Source organism: Gymnodraco acuticeps, unplaced genomic scaffold (assembly GCF_902827175.1).
Source record: "Gymnodraco acuticeps unplaced genomic scaffold, fGymAcu1.1, whole genome shotgun sequence".
Taxonomy (NCBI): domain Eukaryota; kingdom Metazoa; phylum Chordata; class Actinopteri; order Perciformes; family Bathydraconidae; genus Gymnodraco; species Gymnodraco acuticeps.
Window position 1 is genome coordinate 500,715 of NW_022989983.1, and position 16,672 is coordinate 517,386.

Here is a 16,672-nt window from a genome sequence, read left to right on the forward strand (position 1 = left end):
CAGATTTAGCAAAAAAAAACTCTTCTGGGGCCATTTGGGTGGATTTCACCTATCTCTTGCTCGATTTTGAAAAAAAACTGCGTCTCTGCGCATGCAATCTTTTTGCAGAGCGTAGGAATATCCCTGCTCTGAATTCTAGAAACGGAAACGCAGTTTTATTGCTTATAGATTATCAGAACATTTCAAAGGGGACACAGTCACATTGGATATTAACCTATGGATTAACTACAGCATCGTTTTGTATCGTTTTAATGCCATTGAAGACCAGTTTTAACCAAGGTAAGCCATGTTAGCGGTTGTGGCTACCTAGCGCCACATGTTTTGATGTACGTTTTTGTTGATAACGTCGCGAGTTTGTATCTTTCAGTGTTGAGGTGGGCACCGTTAGATTCTGTGTCTTTACGATCATAAAAGGTGTGTTGGATGTGCACCTAGGATAAGTAATAAGGGAGCTAGGAGTGATTTTAGGTGCAGTAATAAGTTAGCAAGTTTCGCTCGGGGCCAATTCAGAGGGTCAGTGTTAGCATTGTGTGTTTTTTTTGGAGAAAACAAATGAAAAAGATCAGTTAAATTAGTTTGTTTCCGTTATATGGATATAAAATATTCATAGTTTATTCAATATTAAGGTTCCTTAGACGTTGTTCACGCGATTTCGGCCCCCCGGGTCCGTGGGGCTTAATACTTTTCCAAGGGTTGTTATTCTTCTACATTTACTAATTCCCAGGATAGCTAATAATAAACAGCATTCATACTGAACTATACGTGCACTATCATGGTTCATTGCCTGACAGATCATTAAACATAAATATGGAAAGGCTTTTATGATATGCGTTTAATACTCCTAGACGCAAAACAATTTTAAATTATTACTTTTTTTATTTTCTTCCTGCTATAATGTCCCCCTCTCCATCGCCTCAAGGCTCATTACAGCCCCTCACTGGTGGTGTCTCCTCCCCTCCCCCTTCTCTGCTTCATCTCTTTTGCTTTCTCTTTGTTTCATTTGGACGCCTGTGGAGATGTCCGCAGTGGCCATTCATATTTTCCATCACTTGGTTATGATATTGAAAACTCATGACACAGGCTCTTTATGCTCCTTCAAAGAAATGTCTGGACAAATCTGAGCACCCACAGCCCCTCGGGGCAACATTTTGTTACAGCAGACAGTGAGGGGCTGCTGGCCTCTGCCCCTCACATACTTCCCCCGCTCTGACCTCCTCCACATAGCATCTGGTTTATACACACCCACATGGTATGTGATGCCCTGTGGCCTCCAGCGAGACCCTGACTGTCGTCCTGTGCAGCAAGAGGAGTTTGCCACAGATCCCAACAGACAAGCGAATGGTGGCAGCCTGAAGCCCCCGGGCCCTCGCCTCTTTCGCTGCTTTTTTTCTGTTTCTACCCCCTGCCTTGCCACACAAAGCTGAGATTGACTGTACCGCCTAAACACACAAAAAGCTTTTCTGTCTCGCCATTCATTTGCCAAATGGAGCCTGATCACATGGTGTTGGCTGCAATTAAGATGTCTTGTGGATTTGTTAAACATATTCAGCGACAATTTCTGTCTGGATTTATGGCAACCACGCAGAAACAAGCATGGTTGTTAAAAATCCATAAAATCTCAGACTTATTTTACAATCTGCCATTCCTTTTTTTTGTTGATTTAATGCTGTCAAAGCATGTGTCTAGGAAAGAAAGACAAACCGGGCTACACTTTACGATTACCTTCACTATGAATTCGGGGATTCATTTCAATATCAATCCTTTGTTGAATAAAATGTCAGAAATGTGTAATAAATGGTCCATCCCGGTCTATATTTCCTTGTTTTTTCAGTTTAAAACCCACTTTATCACTTAAATATGATATACTATGGAGAAAAAACCAAAGACTGTATATGAGAAGCTAACAACAGCCTTTTTATGTCTATTTTGCATGAAAAACCACTTTAATCGACCATTAAAATAGTGGACCATTATTTTTCTGTCAATCAATGTGTTGATTTACAATGCATATATCCAAATAAGACAGAAGCCATTCATTTCAGGATTCGTGCACAATGCACATCAGGCTTGTAGCAAAGCCCATCAAACGGTGGTACATGCTCTGTGCGTGACCAGAGATGGCCCTGCTACATGTTTCATGAACTTAATCTATTCATCTATGATGTATGACTACAAATCATCCTCCTTTCGAGTTTCATGATTTCTCACAGCTTGGTCCACCTGCTCCATTTCTGACCACGAGTTACATTTAGGCAGCTTGACACGCGAGCAGCAGGCAGGGTCCTCTGGGGCAAGCACATGATAACTAACAACAATGGTGTGTGTGTGTGTGTGTGTGTGTGTGTGTGTGTGTGTGTGTGTGTGTGTGTGTGTGTGTGTGTGTGTGTGTGTGTGTGTGTGTGTGTGTGTGTGTGTGTGTGTGTGTGTGTGTGTGTGTGTGTGTGTGTGTGTGTGTGTGTGTGTGTGTGTGTGTGTGTGTGTGTGTGTGTGTGTGTGTGTGTGTGTGTGTGTGTGTGTGTGTGTGTGTGTGTGTGTGTGTGTGTGTGTGTTGAGGAGTGTGTCAGGCATACTGCACAGAGTGTCTCCCATTCAGCACGTCAGCTGCAACTCAGTATGTGGCATGGCCCGTCAGCTGTAGGCCCGTGAGGATGACAGCTGTTAGCCTGCCCCGCTTAGACTATTATGATCACTCAGAGGCCTTCCCCTTTTAGACAATTAATCTACCACTTACTGTACATGGTAATTGCCATCCCGCGTTGAAATGAGGCCAGGGACAGGGAGATTTGATGATCTTTGCAGCGCGGCCGCCCCTGTCATGCCCTGCCTTGTATTCTCAACAGATTCAGGCCTATTAAAACTTCTGGGACTGAACAAAGCAGTGGGGCTAAATTGTAACAGCCTGCCTGTCTGTATTCCTATTAAACCTTCAATCTATGCATCGAGAGGGAAATTAAGCCCTTGTATTAGGTAGAAAGGGCGTGACATTGGCATGAAGATAATAGGAATACCCTCCAGACGGCATCATTTACCAATTTCCAGCACTAAATGTATTTCCCCTTTCAGTCCCTGAGGGTTGCGTGAGATACTCGATCTCACCATCTGCTGGTTGTAGAAGGGCATTGCAGCGTGAAGCCAGTGCTGCACTTCAACAACAATTGATTGTTCTCCGCCTGAGGGGCAAAGTATAACAACAGCCTTGAAAAGAATGAGCCTTTAAGTGAGCACTGTCTTGTGTTCAGCACATGACTTGTGTGGAGAATTGGAGTGACACTGGAGTGACATCAGAGGGGGTGACGGACCCTGTGTGAGGTCATGGTGTTTAGTTTACAGCTGTGGTGCCAGGCTGGAGACGGCAGCCACTGAGTTACAAAGGCAATGGAGGGAGGTGCCTGTGAAATGATATTCCTCAAAATGACAGAATAGCTGACATGCACTGACATTTAAAAGTCAGTATGAGAAGAATACTATTCTTGAATGGTCTTGCATTTTGACTGCTGAAAGTCCTCTTTCAAAATTGATAATATTTTCTATGAAAAGTTTGTTAAACATGTAATGTTTCAACTGACAATTAAAAGGGCAGAAAAAGGATGAGCTTCTGAGTAACAGATAATATAAGAGATCTTAAGCACCACAATAGCCCTCTGGTTAAGTATTAAAAGTGTTTAGGCATAAATATAACTGAAAAGTATTAGGTTCTTAGTGCTGCTGTTTTATTTATTTATTCATTTGTTTAATTTAATTACACGTATTATTTGATTTGTTGTCAGTTTTTTGTTTTGTGGATTTAACTGTGCTTTGTCCTATGTCTAGGTTTTGGCATTATATCATCTTCTGACTGTTGAGAATAACAAATATTGAAAAACGAGAAGCCTTAGCCTTTTAGCTGCTGTAATCTCTTTTTATAATAATTCTAAAAAGTGCCAGTTCACTATAGCTACGACCATCATTGCATCCACATATTGATGCATTCACACACACAACCTCTCAAACACTTGATCGCTATGACAAATTTCAACATCCTAGGTTAAACGTTAACGGGAAAAGGAAATTAGGTTTTAATGAGAAGGTATGCAAGATAATGATACAACTTTAATTTTATGCTAAAGAGAGACGTGGAAACCCAAACAACTTGAGGGTAAGATAGAGAGCTCCTTGTCCGTCTCTCAGAGTCAGCGCAGACAGTTAATTCCCACTTCCCCATGGGATGCCCTCTCTGAGCGCACACTCCCACAGACGGATGCTAGCTGAGGTCGTTGCATCTTCCTACATCTTCCTACCCCACCGAAACCCCAGTACAGGGCGTGGAAATCAACTGGGATTATCTACCGCCTGCAGGCATTTGGCTTGTGTGTGTGTGTGTGTTTTAGAGTTCAGAAGAAGTATGCTTAACTCCAGAGACAATGCTGCATACTCTTACAGTACAAATAACCAGTCTTTTCTTTTTGGTTTCACTATATTGCATGATTTCATAATTGTTTTGGTCTTTAAGAAGACGTATTATTCTTATGTTTTACATTTAGATGTTGTGCCTCTAATGTGACATGCTTCCCTGCTTTAATGTTGAAAAAGCTCTTTATTTTTCTTCTACTGCCTGTAGAAGAAGCCACCTGTTCTACAACCTCTTTTCACCCTCTGTCTGAAACCAGAGCCCAGTCTGCTCTGATTGGTTAGCTAGTCGGCTCTGTTGTGATTGGTCAGCCGCTTATGGTGCATTTCCACTACAGCGCGGTTTAAGCGTGCCGTGCCAAACCCGGCCCGTTTTCGGTTGCGTTTCCACTAGGTGTAGTTCCGGCTAGCGGGTACTATTTTGCAGTTTTCTGGCTCTCCAAATTTGAGGTTCTTTCCGGGCCAACAACCGGGCATATGCTAAACTAGTGAGAGAATCGCTGGCAACTACAACAAAATGAACATATTTTACCGTGATTTAATTGTAATACACGTTTCAAAATGATGCCGAAGTAACAACATGATACCGGTTAGTAAAAACCATGAATTAATGCTTTGACAAGTCTGCAGACAGACGGCAGGCGAAAAACCTTTTAAAATGCGTGTTTTCTAAATGGAGATTGGCTAAGCTAACGTTGTATATGCTACGACCGTCCACACTCACAACAACGGCCTATACAGACATAAATAAACCAGCGACTGTATTCGCCATGACACAGACAGTCTGTGGTTTGTACTTGTTTAACTTTTGTCTAGTTTCTGAACAGATATGAGGAGCTGTGAGCTCTGAGGGCTAACAGCTAGCGGCTGATGTTGGTTTTGTGTTTCGCATTGAAGATGACGTCACGGCTCCGCCTACACTGCGTTACTATAGTTACTACCCCAGTTCCTAAACTGTAATGGAAACGTAGCATAAAGTGAGCCTGGCCTACTAAGCTGTGCGAGGCCCTGCAGTGGAAATGCGCCATTAGAGATGTGCCGCCCCTTATCACGTACAATGTGTTGGAGCGCTAACCAAAAGAAGCGCGAGTGTTACGTATGATGTCACTATGTTACAGAAGAAAACATAGAGTCGAATGTAGGCGTTTCGGAGAGAAACTCCCTCTGGAGGGAACTTTGGGATTTCAGCCTTTGCAGACCATTTACATGCACAAAAACCTCAATAACCCACTACAGGAAAGATCCCCCCCAAAAAACTTAATAATGCCCTTTTAAAATGTACATTGCATATTTCCAAATTAACCTTTTCTTGATTACGTAAGAGTGACCATAGAGGTGAAATGTTGGCAAATATTTAAAATATGTTTTCTTCATGCATGTGTGCACAATTTAGAAACCATGTGCTGCTAGATGCATCAAAGTGCCTGTATTAATATACCATTATGTGGACAACAACACGTGACGATCATGTGTACGACACTCGGCTTGTGTCCACCTTTTGTTTAGTTGTCGCTCCAGGCAGCTGTGGCCTCACACATCTGCCTGTGTTTATCATGGTCAGCTGGTTCTGGTGCTTCCATTCTTTTAAATAGGGAATTCACTTGTTTCGGTGGGATGGTGGGGTAACAATTTGCTTTGTTCCCATTATTTATGGTTTAACTCTACAATATCCGGCTGTATATGTTAAGAAGCATAGAGTGTCTATTGTGTTTAAGATAAATATTACATCAGGAGATTCCCTGACAGTCATCGACAGCTAGGGATTTATTTTTCCATAGATTGAAAGGAAATTGGAAAATACAATGATTTGCTTTCTTGCACAGACTGAGATGAGAAGATTGATACCAGTCTCCCATATCGTCCGTGGCTCCATATTTCCCTTTATTATTTCTTACTTCATATTGCAATAAGGCTGCCATTTTCTCTCTTTGTCAACATTGTTGAGGAGGACTCGCATGCCTTGTTTAAATAAACTTTATTGGATGTGTCTCAGAATAGAAACCGACTGGGGGTTCTGTTGTACGCTCAGTGTGAACTCCACATCATGGCCCTTCGATTGATCCGTACAGTGTGAACAAGTGGCAAGAAGAAACGCTGATAAAAAGTATAGTCTGAGATAAAACTGTTTGTGGGACTATTTCCTGTCCGAGTGCAGTCACTTTCTGGTCCCTTCTGCTTCGCAACCCTACCATGACGAGAAGATCCCAGAGATTCAGAAGACTGTACTATGTTTACTTACATATAAGACTAAAGGGGGTGTCAATTGTTTTCCTATGTGTTATGATAAACTGTCTTCTGTCTCTGGCTTTATATTCCCTGACAGTAAACATTTTCTCATCTTACACTTGGCAATAAAACAAATAAGCACAAAATGCTGAACTATTCCTCACAGTACAGTTTACAATAAAGGAAAGGCTTGTGTCTGGATGATTTTAGATATTCTTTTAATCCCATTTTTTTTATAAACGCCCAATGTCACAGCTGCCCACCACTGCTCAGTGTAGCCAGTTCACTGCCTGCATAAGTGTGGTCATTAATAGGCTTATTTCCAACATGTGAGCTTCAGAGCGGATTTACACTCACATGCGTTACTGCATGCAGCAAAGCAATTTGATGCATGACTGTTTGTGACAGGCGCTAAGCTTTTGTTTATTACTTGTCTGTGCAGTGTTGCGTATGAAAGCCCTGAGAGGGCAGTGTGAAAAAAAACATTGTGGTCATGTGTTGCCTGAGTCTAATTTAAAGGACACCTATTATGCTATATTTAAATGATATATTGTAGGGCCATACCTATAAGGTATATTTATACGTTTCTGTTTTCAAAATACCAAACAGATCATGCATTTTAGCCATGCCTCATTTCACTCTATTTGCTGTTCTCCAGCCCTGTTTTTGCAGGGGGCTGATTCTGTGAGCTGCAGCTGACCACGCCCCCCTGCAGGAGAGGGGAGCGTGCTCTGATCAAGTCGGAAGAGGGGGAGAAAAATAGATCTCCGTCCTCCGTGTTTTATTATATTCAGGGCCGCCCCTCCCTACAGGCCAATCACGCAGGCTGCATGGGGCCTCGCCTTGCGCAGGGGGCCCCGCCCAGAGGGCCTCAGCTGCTGTGCGCAGTTCTCCGCTCAGTTCTCCGCGCACCTCCCGCGAGAGTGAGAGGTGACAAGGGGAGCACGTCTGTAACCCAACACCGTTGCAATGAATCGACATCTGACCAATCACGGCTTTGATACGGCCACTAGTGCAGATGTCGGTGAAAACACAGTTTCAGTCCGAGAGGGAAAAAAACTAAAACATGAAGAAACTAGAGCATCACTTGAAGGTGGGTTATTGTATGAGTCAAATGTACAACTTGCGAATGTTGTATAAGTCAAATTGCCAATTGCCATATTAAAACATCAGCTGCAATTCACGACATGAAGAAGGCAGTTTCTGCATAGCATATAGGCTAATGGAGATGCAGTTATTTCCAGCATTCTTTATTTAACATTCATCCAAGTATGTGATGCCTTTTATCTGCTAATGTACAGGAGGAAGAGTGATACACTGTCTGTCTAGTTGGCTTACATAACAGTTAAAGTTTACAGCCTAAAAAACATGGAGCATCTTTTCCCCTTTTATTCATTTTTATGTCAATTTGCACATTTCTTGGTTATGCTCAGCCTCTCCCCTTAACTCCTAACAGTCATCATCATGTCAACCACAACACAGAGAAATACTGATATAAATGTGTGTGTAGTTGTTGATACATTGCTGACAGAGGGAACAACACTGAACAAAAATATAAACGCAACACTTTTGTTTTTGCTCCCATTTTTCATGAGATGAACTCAAAGATCTAAAACATTTTCTATATACACAAAATAACCATTTCTCTCAAATATTGTTCACAAATCAGAAAAAATCTGTGATAGTGAGCACTTCACTTTTGCCGAGATAATCCATCCCACCTCACAGGTGTGGCATATCAAGATGCTGATTAGACAGCATGATTATTGCACAGGTGTGCCTTAGGCTGGCCACAATAAAAGGCCACTCTGAAACGTGTAGTTTTGCTTTATTGAGGGGGTCTGGGGGGGTCCGAAAACCAGTCAGTATCTGGTGTGAGGGTTAGGGGTAGGGTTAGGGTTAGGGTAATGTTGTGAATCGAGTGGCCCATGGTGGTGGTGGGGTTATGGTATGGGCAGGCGTATGTTATGGACGACGAACACAGGTGCATTTTATTGATGGCATTGTGAATGCACCGTGACGAGACGAGATCCTGAGGCCCATTGTTTTGCCATTCATCCACGACCATCACCTCATGTTGCAGCATGATAATGCACGGCCCCATGTTGCAAGGATCTGTACACAATTCTTGGAGGCTGAAAACATCCCAGTTCTTGCATGGCCAGCATACTCACCGGACATGTCACCCATTGAGCATGTTTGGGATGCTCTGGATCGGCGTATACGACAGCGTGTTCCAGTTCCTGCCAATATCCAGCAACTTCGCACAGCCATTGAAGAGGAGTGGACCAACATTACACAGGCCACAATCAACAACCTGATCAACTCTATGCGAAGGAGATGTGTTGCACTGCGTGAGGCAAATGGTGGTCACACCAGATACTGACTGGTTTTCGGACCCCCCCAGACCCCCCCAATAAAGCAAAACTACACGTTTCAGAGTGGCCTTTTATTGTGGCCAGCCTAAGGCACACCTGTGCAATAATCATGCTGTCTAATCAGCATCTTGATATGCCACACCTGTGAGGTGGGATGGATTATCTCGGCAAAGGAGAAGTGCTCACTATCACAGATTTTTTCAGATTTGTGAACAATATTTGAGAGAAATGGTTATTTTGTGTATATAGAAAATGTTTTAGATCTTTGAGTTCATCTCATGAAAAATGGGAGCAAAAACAAAAGTGTTGCGTTTATATTTTTGTTCAGTGTACATTTGAATACAGATTTAAGAAATATCAGTTTTTGAGCATGTCATAAGCATGTTTTATCTTGACTATATTACAACTATATTATAATAAAATAATATAGTATTTATATTATTGAATTGATTATGATTATGATTATTATTATTAGTAGAAGTAGTTTATTTGCATTAATTATATTTTAATCTTTTTGAGGCTAGTATTTGGCAGGAAATGCAGACGTATTCACCTGTAAACGCATACTGAACGACATAAATGCACATTTACCATTTACCTCACTGTATAAAAAAGTAAATGTGTTGATAATAATAATAAACAGGAATTATGTTATGTTAATATTAGGCTACTTGCAAAGTAGCCTACTTTTGTTTCACTCCTGTCGGTTGGGGGGGGGGGCCTCATCTCACAATGTCACTTGGGGCCCCAAGTTGACCAGGGGCGGCCCTGATTATATTATTATATAGAGTCGTTATTCATTTGTTTTAAAGCTCAATAAATAACAAAGAAGACCTTTGACCAGCACTTTTCTAATTTTGTCCGGAAGATTTAAACTTTAATGGACATCTTTAGCGGCGAAACTCTGCCGCACGGTCCCCTCGTTCCTTGGAATAGGCGGAGAGGTGGGTGTTTGTCATCTGCTGGTGGACTAACCGGAGAGAATTACAGTGCTTGCCTCGACGGGGAGGGATTGCATTGAATTACAGCAGCGGGAGAAAAAGAGCCACAGCGGAGAATAAACAGAAGGGCAACCATAGTAACCATGCGCGGGAAGTCTTCTTCGCTGCTTTTGTGGCAGACTACAGCGCCACTTACAGGCCTGGCATATGCACTACAGCGTCTCCAGCGCTTTCGAGCGGCAATGGCCAGCCGTGGCCCAACCTTTCATTCCCCTGATAGGTGGAGAATTGGCCCAATAGCCGTAGCGCCACCGTCCTGACGTCAGGACAGTGTTCCTAATCTGGATCAGTTTTTATCAGATCCGTTGCAGCCCCTTTTTTAGAGATTTGGGTATGGAGGAAAATAGAGAGGGTTGTGTTTTCTGACACTTGGTGAGTTCCCTGGAACACCGGGGACACATATTCATGTATAAAAGACGTACAAAAGTGCATTTTACATGATAGGTCCCCTTTAAATTGTTTAGTTATCTCTGTTTTTAATTTAAGATCAGGTAAAACCAAATAGGTTTTGCCAAGAAAATCTTTCTACGTTCCTTAATGTTCCCATATCTTCTCGGATATGCTCTATAGGAGTAAAAGCAATTGTGTTTTTCTCAGATAAACCTTAATTTCTCCATGCAATCTAAAACCTAAGGTTCATAACGTGTGTGTGTCACACAATTAACTTGTGTTTGAAAACAATCCTGGAGGAAAGCATGAATGTTTTCATTACTATTTAGTGAAATGGGCACTGTGGAACTTCAGCCGTTTGTGACCGAAATGACTATTGCAAACACGTTATTCTCTTTGCAAAAACATTAATTTGACCTGTTCTTAGGTCATAAAAACAGAAACAAATTATAATAACAAGAACAGACTGAGATAAAAATGGATGTCAACAATTTAGTTTTCTCTCCTGCCTCTCAGGGCTTCCGTAGTTTCAATGTGGTACGTTTTTTAAACGATAACTAACTGTATGTGAAGGTTGATGTGGTTAATAGTTACTTTAATTTATATTATTGTCAGAAATATTAATAAAAAATCACAGCTCTACGCCTCTAGCCTTTTGGCTACATTCACTCAGACAATTACGCTCATTGTCTTCAATAGCACACTTCTATTTTGTCTGTGGACACTTAAGCTTTCTCAGAATTGGGGTCACATAAACACACAGCAGGATATTGTTTCCACTGAGAGCTGCCCCATCTCCTCTTTTCCTTCTGCATTGCTTTTCTCAGTGTTCTCTGACTTGTTTATCTGAGTCAGGTGTGCGGCCTGTGTGCCACATGTTGCTTAATAACTGCAGCTGTGCAAAGCAAAGACGTCTGGTTGTGAGTCTACATTCGAACATCAAAGCCTTCCCCAGATCTTTTCTCCTGCAGTTGCATTTTTTGTTTTTGCCCCGTCAGTTCTACCCTCCCTGTTGATCCTAACAGGACCAATTATTTAGTTAACTGTTCCTGCACAATATACTGGGTGGAGATGTCTGGTCTCCTCAGGAAATTGCTCCCACACCCATTGTTTTAGACAATAAATGCTGAAATGAAACAATAAAATAAAAGATGAGGTCATTTTCCCTTAGTAGAGCAAAAGTAAAGGAACATATTTTGGTGCAACTTGATTTTATGGCCTAAAAACAAAACATTTTCACCACAATGTTACTGTGTTCGAAAGTGATTTTAAAGTTGGAGTGGCCAGTCTGTGTTTGTTTCTGTTTGTTTACAAATGTGTTTATGAGGAGGGGAGGGGAGAGCCTCGTGGTTCTGTGCTGCCCTCCCTTGCACTGTATGAGGCAGTGTTTTGGACCGGGGCCCAGCACTGAGCCTGAGGCACGCTGCTCCGCTCCAGCCTCTCCAGAGCACCGATTCTCACTGACATTACATCAGCTCGGGGAAACATAGTAAGGACACTGTGTGTGTGTCAGAGTACATGCTTCTTTCAGCTTGAGCACAACAAAGTAGTCTGCACATTTCTCCCGGTTCTGATGCGTCATCAGCAGCTGTAGGAAAAGGCATTAAAACCATGGCTGTGCGCATCATACGTGGGATGGAAGACCTGGTGGCATCGGGCAGTCAGCTTGTCTGGAGCATGGCACATCAGACACTGAGGAGCTGGTACAACAGCGGGCTGATGCCCTGCAGGCGCTTCCTAGATGCCTGGTTCACGATTGGGAAATGCTACCAGGTATGACAGCTCCTTGAGCCATGGCAGCGGAAATCATTCTGTATAAATAGTTTGAATACAGCGGTTTTTATTTGTTTGCTTTATTGGCTGCATGTTGGATTCATTACTGAGTGCGAGATGGATCTCTTGAATTGAACTTTTATGGATTGGATTACTTATAATCTGAGTCAGTGCTTTATTCTCATCTGGCTCATTAGTGTATGCATGTGTTTATTGTGTGGATGTGAGGAGACACAGGCTCTGTGACTCACCAAGAGCCTGTGTTTTAACAAGGGTCTCTCCCTCAGCATATGGCAGTCATTAGAAAGCAGCATGACCGGCCGTTTGATCTCTCCGTCTGGCTGATGAGGAGAAAGTTTTCAAAGTTGTCTTTGAAATGCATTGTTGGAACACCTGAACGCTGTCTGTTGGGTTAACTCTACTTGAAAATGGTCAGGTTTCTCTAGTTTGATTTTTTTTTTTTGTCTGAGTGTATTGCTATGTGAAAATGTATTAGGGGCTATGAGCTATATTTACCCCCATTATTTACCTATACAAATACAAAGATAAAGTATAAATTAAAAATAGCTGGTGACACTTGAGAACATTTACATTAAGATAGTTATTTGGATCTGCAATGCTATGAACGAATGAATGGGCTAGGCATAAGGACAATAAACAAGAGGAGGATTTTTTTACTTTGAGATTATGTCGAAATGTCGATAATTTGCAAAACAAATTGAATCACTAGCTTCAACAAATTAGACATTATTCTCCATATCGGATGGCTGGCCCTAAATCTCTTCTGTGAAAACTACATTCAACACCTGAAACTCCTTGAACAGCCCTTTGAGTCTCTGGTGTTATCTTGAAATGAGGTGTAAGAAGAAGCACAAATATCAGATCCCTTTTATCCGTTTTCCCTTCTTCCCGTTTCAGAATGAGAATTTAGTGATTTAGAAAGTTAGGTCTTGCCTTCAATAATCAAAGTGAAAGTACTGAGTGTGCAGAAAGGCTCCTGTTTGTGTTATATGTTATTGCTGGATCCTTATTACAGATGCATTAACATGCAACCACTACATTCATTTTGTAGCTTCATTACCTTTTTAACCAGGTCTACCTATTGCTTCATAAGGCAGTAGAAATGCATGATGGCCCCAGTTTATCCTGGTCAGGTCAGTGGGCTGGGGGTCATGTGAAGGGGGCACCATCAGGGCCGTAATGACAGAGCTTAAGGGGGACGACCTCCCTGTCACTGTGATGACCTTTCCTTTAACATCTGGGACCTCGCTCTGAAGCTCAGGTCCTCTCTGAAGCTCAGGTCCTCTCTGAAGCTCAGGTCCTCTCTTCTGGGACTGAGTGCAGTGATCTGTCAGCCTCTGAAATATAGAAACTGTCTTTGAAGTGTTGCCAGTTCTTTGTTGTTAAGTTAATTGTGAATATTCTACAATATATCTACATCACAAGATGCACTAAATCCTAGGTGAAAAGTCCTTGAGCATTCAGGTGAAAGCACTTGGATTTGAAGTAGCATGCATATATTTTAGTGTTAAATCTTACACTCAATGGCTGGCTGTGGGCTTGACTGTTAACTAAAGGCCTTTGTCCATTTATGTTTTGATGTCATTGCCCTGCAACAATGCAGCATTGATAAATGGGAAAGGCTTGTGCCCTGGACAGACACAACAATTCATGAAAGGGTTAATTCAATCATGAATCCCAGATTAAACTATGTGTTGCCATAGTTATGTTGCATGTCATGATACATTAAATCCAGGTGTGGTTTATATTGAGGTTAGCTTGAGCTTCAGTTGTTTTATTATTTTTATTGGTCAGGGTTAGTCTTTCCTTTGAAGGGCCTCTAAGATGGTATTGTAGTGAAATGTGGGGCTTAAGATGAAAAGTTAGCGAGTTAGCGTGACTGCATATTAAAACATTTGTTAAGAAGTACATTTTGAGCCGCAGACCCTAAAATCTCACTGTGTTTGAAGGCGTTGAAAAACAACAAAGTGAAAAAGCAACTTGAGCCGTATAAAGTGGAACGACAGCTCTGTTGTGGTGCACAGAACAATGTGTCCTAGAAGAGTGACGTTTTACACTCGGAGCCAGAGGGCGTCTTCTTGCTGGACGTTAGCGTGACCCTCACTTTCCAACATAGGAGCCAAACACTTGGATGCCACATGTGTTTAACTGAACAAAAAAGAGTAGCAAAGAGCAGCCAGGCAACAAACACAGTCATTTAAGTTCAATGCTTGAGGTATTTCAGAAGTTTCAGTGTAATCGAATATATCTGCATCTTCTCCATGAAATCTGTACTAAAAAGAGTAGTCTTAAAATACGACATAAAGAGGCAAGCACATGTTACTAAAGATTCAAACAAAAAATGCCTATTCATTGTGAAATATTAAGTAGCTGCAATTTAAGATGGTAACTGAACATAATGAAGCTGTTGAAAACAGTCAGGAATAACCATTAGTAGATTATGAAGAAACAATGTAGAAAACTACATAATAACAGTGATTATTGCCAGGAAGATGATCATAAAGCATCTTCCCAATACTTTTCTTATGAAATAAGTTTTTGTTTGTAAAAGCGATCTAACAGTCCTGGTGGAAATGGGTGCTTTTGGTTTACTTAATGGTTCTGGCATGCACTGCTGTCTCTTTTTCGTTACCTCCACTATATCAAAGTATATCTTTTGTGTAAGCCAGTTATGTTGAATTAATGTGACTTCTTTAAAGAAGCCTTTAAAACATGAAATGTTCACCTTCCTGTGGCCAAAATGAGTAATTACAAAAACAAAGACAAAACGATCTTGGCAAAAGAAAACCTAACCAACATTTTTTTTGACCTGTTTTGAAATATAACCAAGAATTACACACGTTTTTTTGTACTGGTTGTTAACTCATAAACACAGGAAAGAAAACCAATTTAGATCAGACTTAAAGGTAGGGTAGGTAAGAATGGAGAAACCAGCTCAAGTGCGCAATAATTTGAAAGTACGCAGCCGAAAAAAATCTGCCCCTTCCTTCAGACTTCCTTACAGAGCCCCTCCTCCAACACACACGAACGCGCACATGACCAATGAGGGCACGAGATAAGTTTGTGCACAGATGGAAGGCTAACAGGCAGGTAGGCCATCCAGTTACTTTAGCCGGGCCGGCTCAGATGATTGGTCGTGCTTTTTACAGCGCCACAGCTTCCACATTTTTTTATGTATTTATTGTCAAAGCATTGAATGTATTCATTGCTATCGGGATGTTAAAAGCATTCCATGGAATATAACAAAAAGTGTTTCTGAAGTGAATTACCTACCTCACCTTTAATTAAAGATCAACATATTTCTTTTTTCTAACTTGACCTCTCACGACCTCTGTATTTAAGCCATTCACTATAAGACATACACTGTGTAAAGCTACAGTTCTTTCTTTACAATCAAAACAGTAGAGATTCCCTTTACTAACAGCAGATGATACAAACACCATGTCATCAGAATTCAGACACAGGAATACAAAATGTTTAAATACAGAATATGAGACTAAACGCTGGCAGAAGTTTAACACACTGAAATATAACTATTATCCATCCCCACAATATTTAAACCTTATCCTGCATTGAAAGGCAGTTCTGCTGAGTGCAACAGAATGAATCCTAAAGCCATTCATCAGCTTAGACAATGCATCTGCAATTCAATTAAACTATGCAGTGGCACTTCATTGTCTTTGGGAATTTGACATTAGGGATTTTCTTTAGACCGGTGTTGTTGCAGAGGAAGGATGTGTGGGAGAGAAAAACAATAGCATGTGTGGAGGAACTCAGAGTATTTTTATGATTCATGGTGCACCTATAAAGATTTACGGTTGAAATATCTAGTTGTATACACTTTACACTGATAATGATGAGGATCTTGCAAATGACTTTGATATTTGGGATGGTGGTGGCTCCTTTTACCTATTCATTCTGCACAAAGGCAAACATGACATTCAGGTGAGTCACTCGAGAGAAAAATGTGTTTATCCCCTGGGCTGAAATAGTGGAAGAGCAGCTTTGAGTGGAGGTGGAGGAGGAGAGATAGTGTGTTTGTGTAGTGGCTGTGTTGTCATGTCTCGTGTGTTTTCTCCTGCAGATGACAGAGGGCCGTCAGTGTCAGGTTCACCTCCTCGATGACAGGAAGCTGGAGCTGCTGGTTCAGGTAGAGGACACTTTCTGCTCGCCTCCTCAGGCACAAACTATAGGCTGTAGACCTGTGAGATTATAGTCATGCGCTGACATTTTGGAGGATTTAATTATGTCCGTAGTTAATTATTGTAAAGAAGTCCTAATCGAATATCCTGTGGTTCCTATTTTGCTTCGATTCCTCGTCAAATTAAGGCTACCTTTTGTCACTGTTTCACAGTGTCTCACACACCGCTTAGTTTAATAATGATCTACACTAAAGCTAAATCAATTAGTCGACCAATTGATAAGTCATTACAGAAGAAATAATCATCAATTCTTTTGATAACAGATTCATCGTTAAAGTGATTTTTCATACAAGAT

General features: G+C 41.4%; 1 protein-coding gene across 6 annotated transcripts in view; it reads left to right on the forward strand.

Annotated features, from left to right (window-relative positions):
* The window catches only part of LOC117543708 (FERM domain-containing protein 4B-like), a 68,614-nt gene that overhangs the window by 10,809 nt on the left and 41,133 nt on the right, over positions 1–16,672 (forward strand). For 5 of the 6 annotated variants that reach the window (XR_004568600.1, XM_034212197.1, XM_034212198.1 and 2 more), the window contains exons 1-2: positions 11,978–12,154; positions 16,260–16,325. Coding sequence is in view for 5 of the 6 variants with exons in the window: in XM_034212197.1 (XP_034068088.1) it covers positions 11,993–12,154; positions 16,260–16,325 (228 nt within the window). In the remaining variant the exon portion in view is untranslated. Of the gene's footprint in view, positions 1–11,977; positions 12,155–16,259; positions 16,326–16,672 lie in introns of those variants that run through there. The other variant, XM_034212201.1, reaches the window with a different exon arrangement.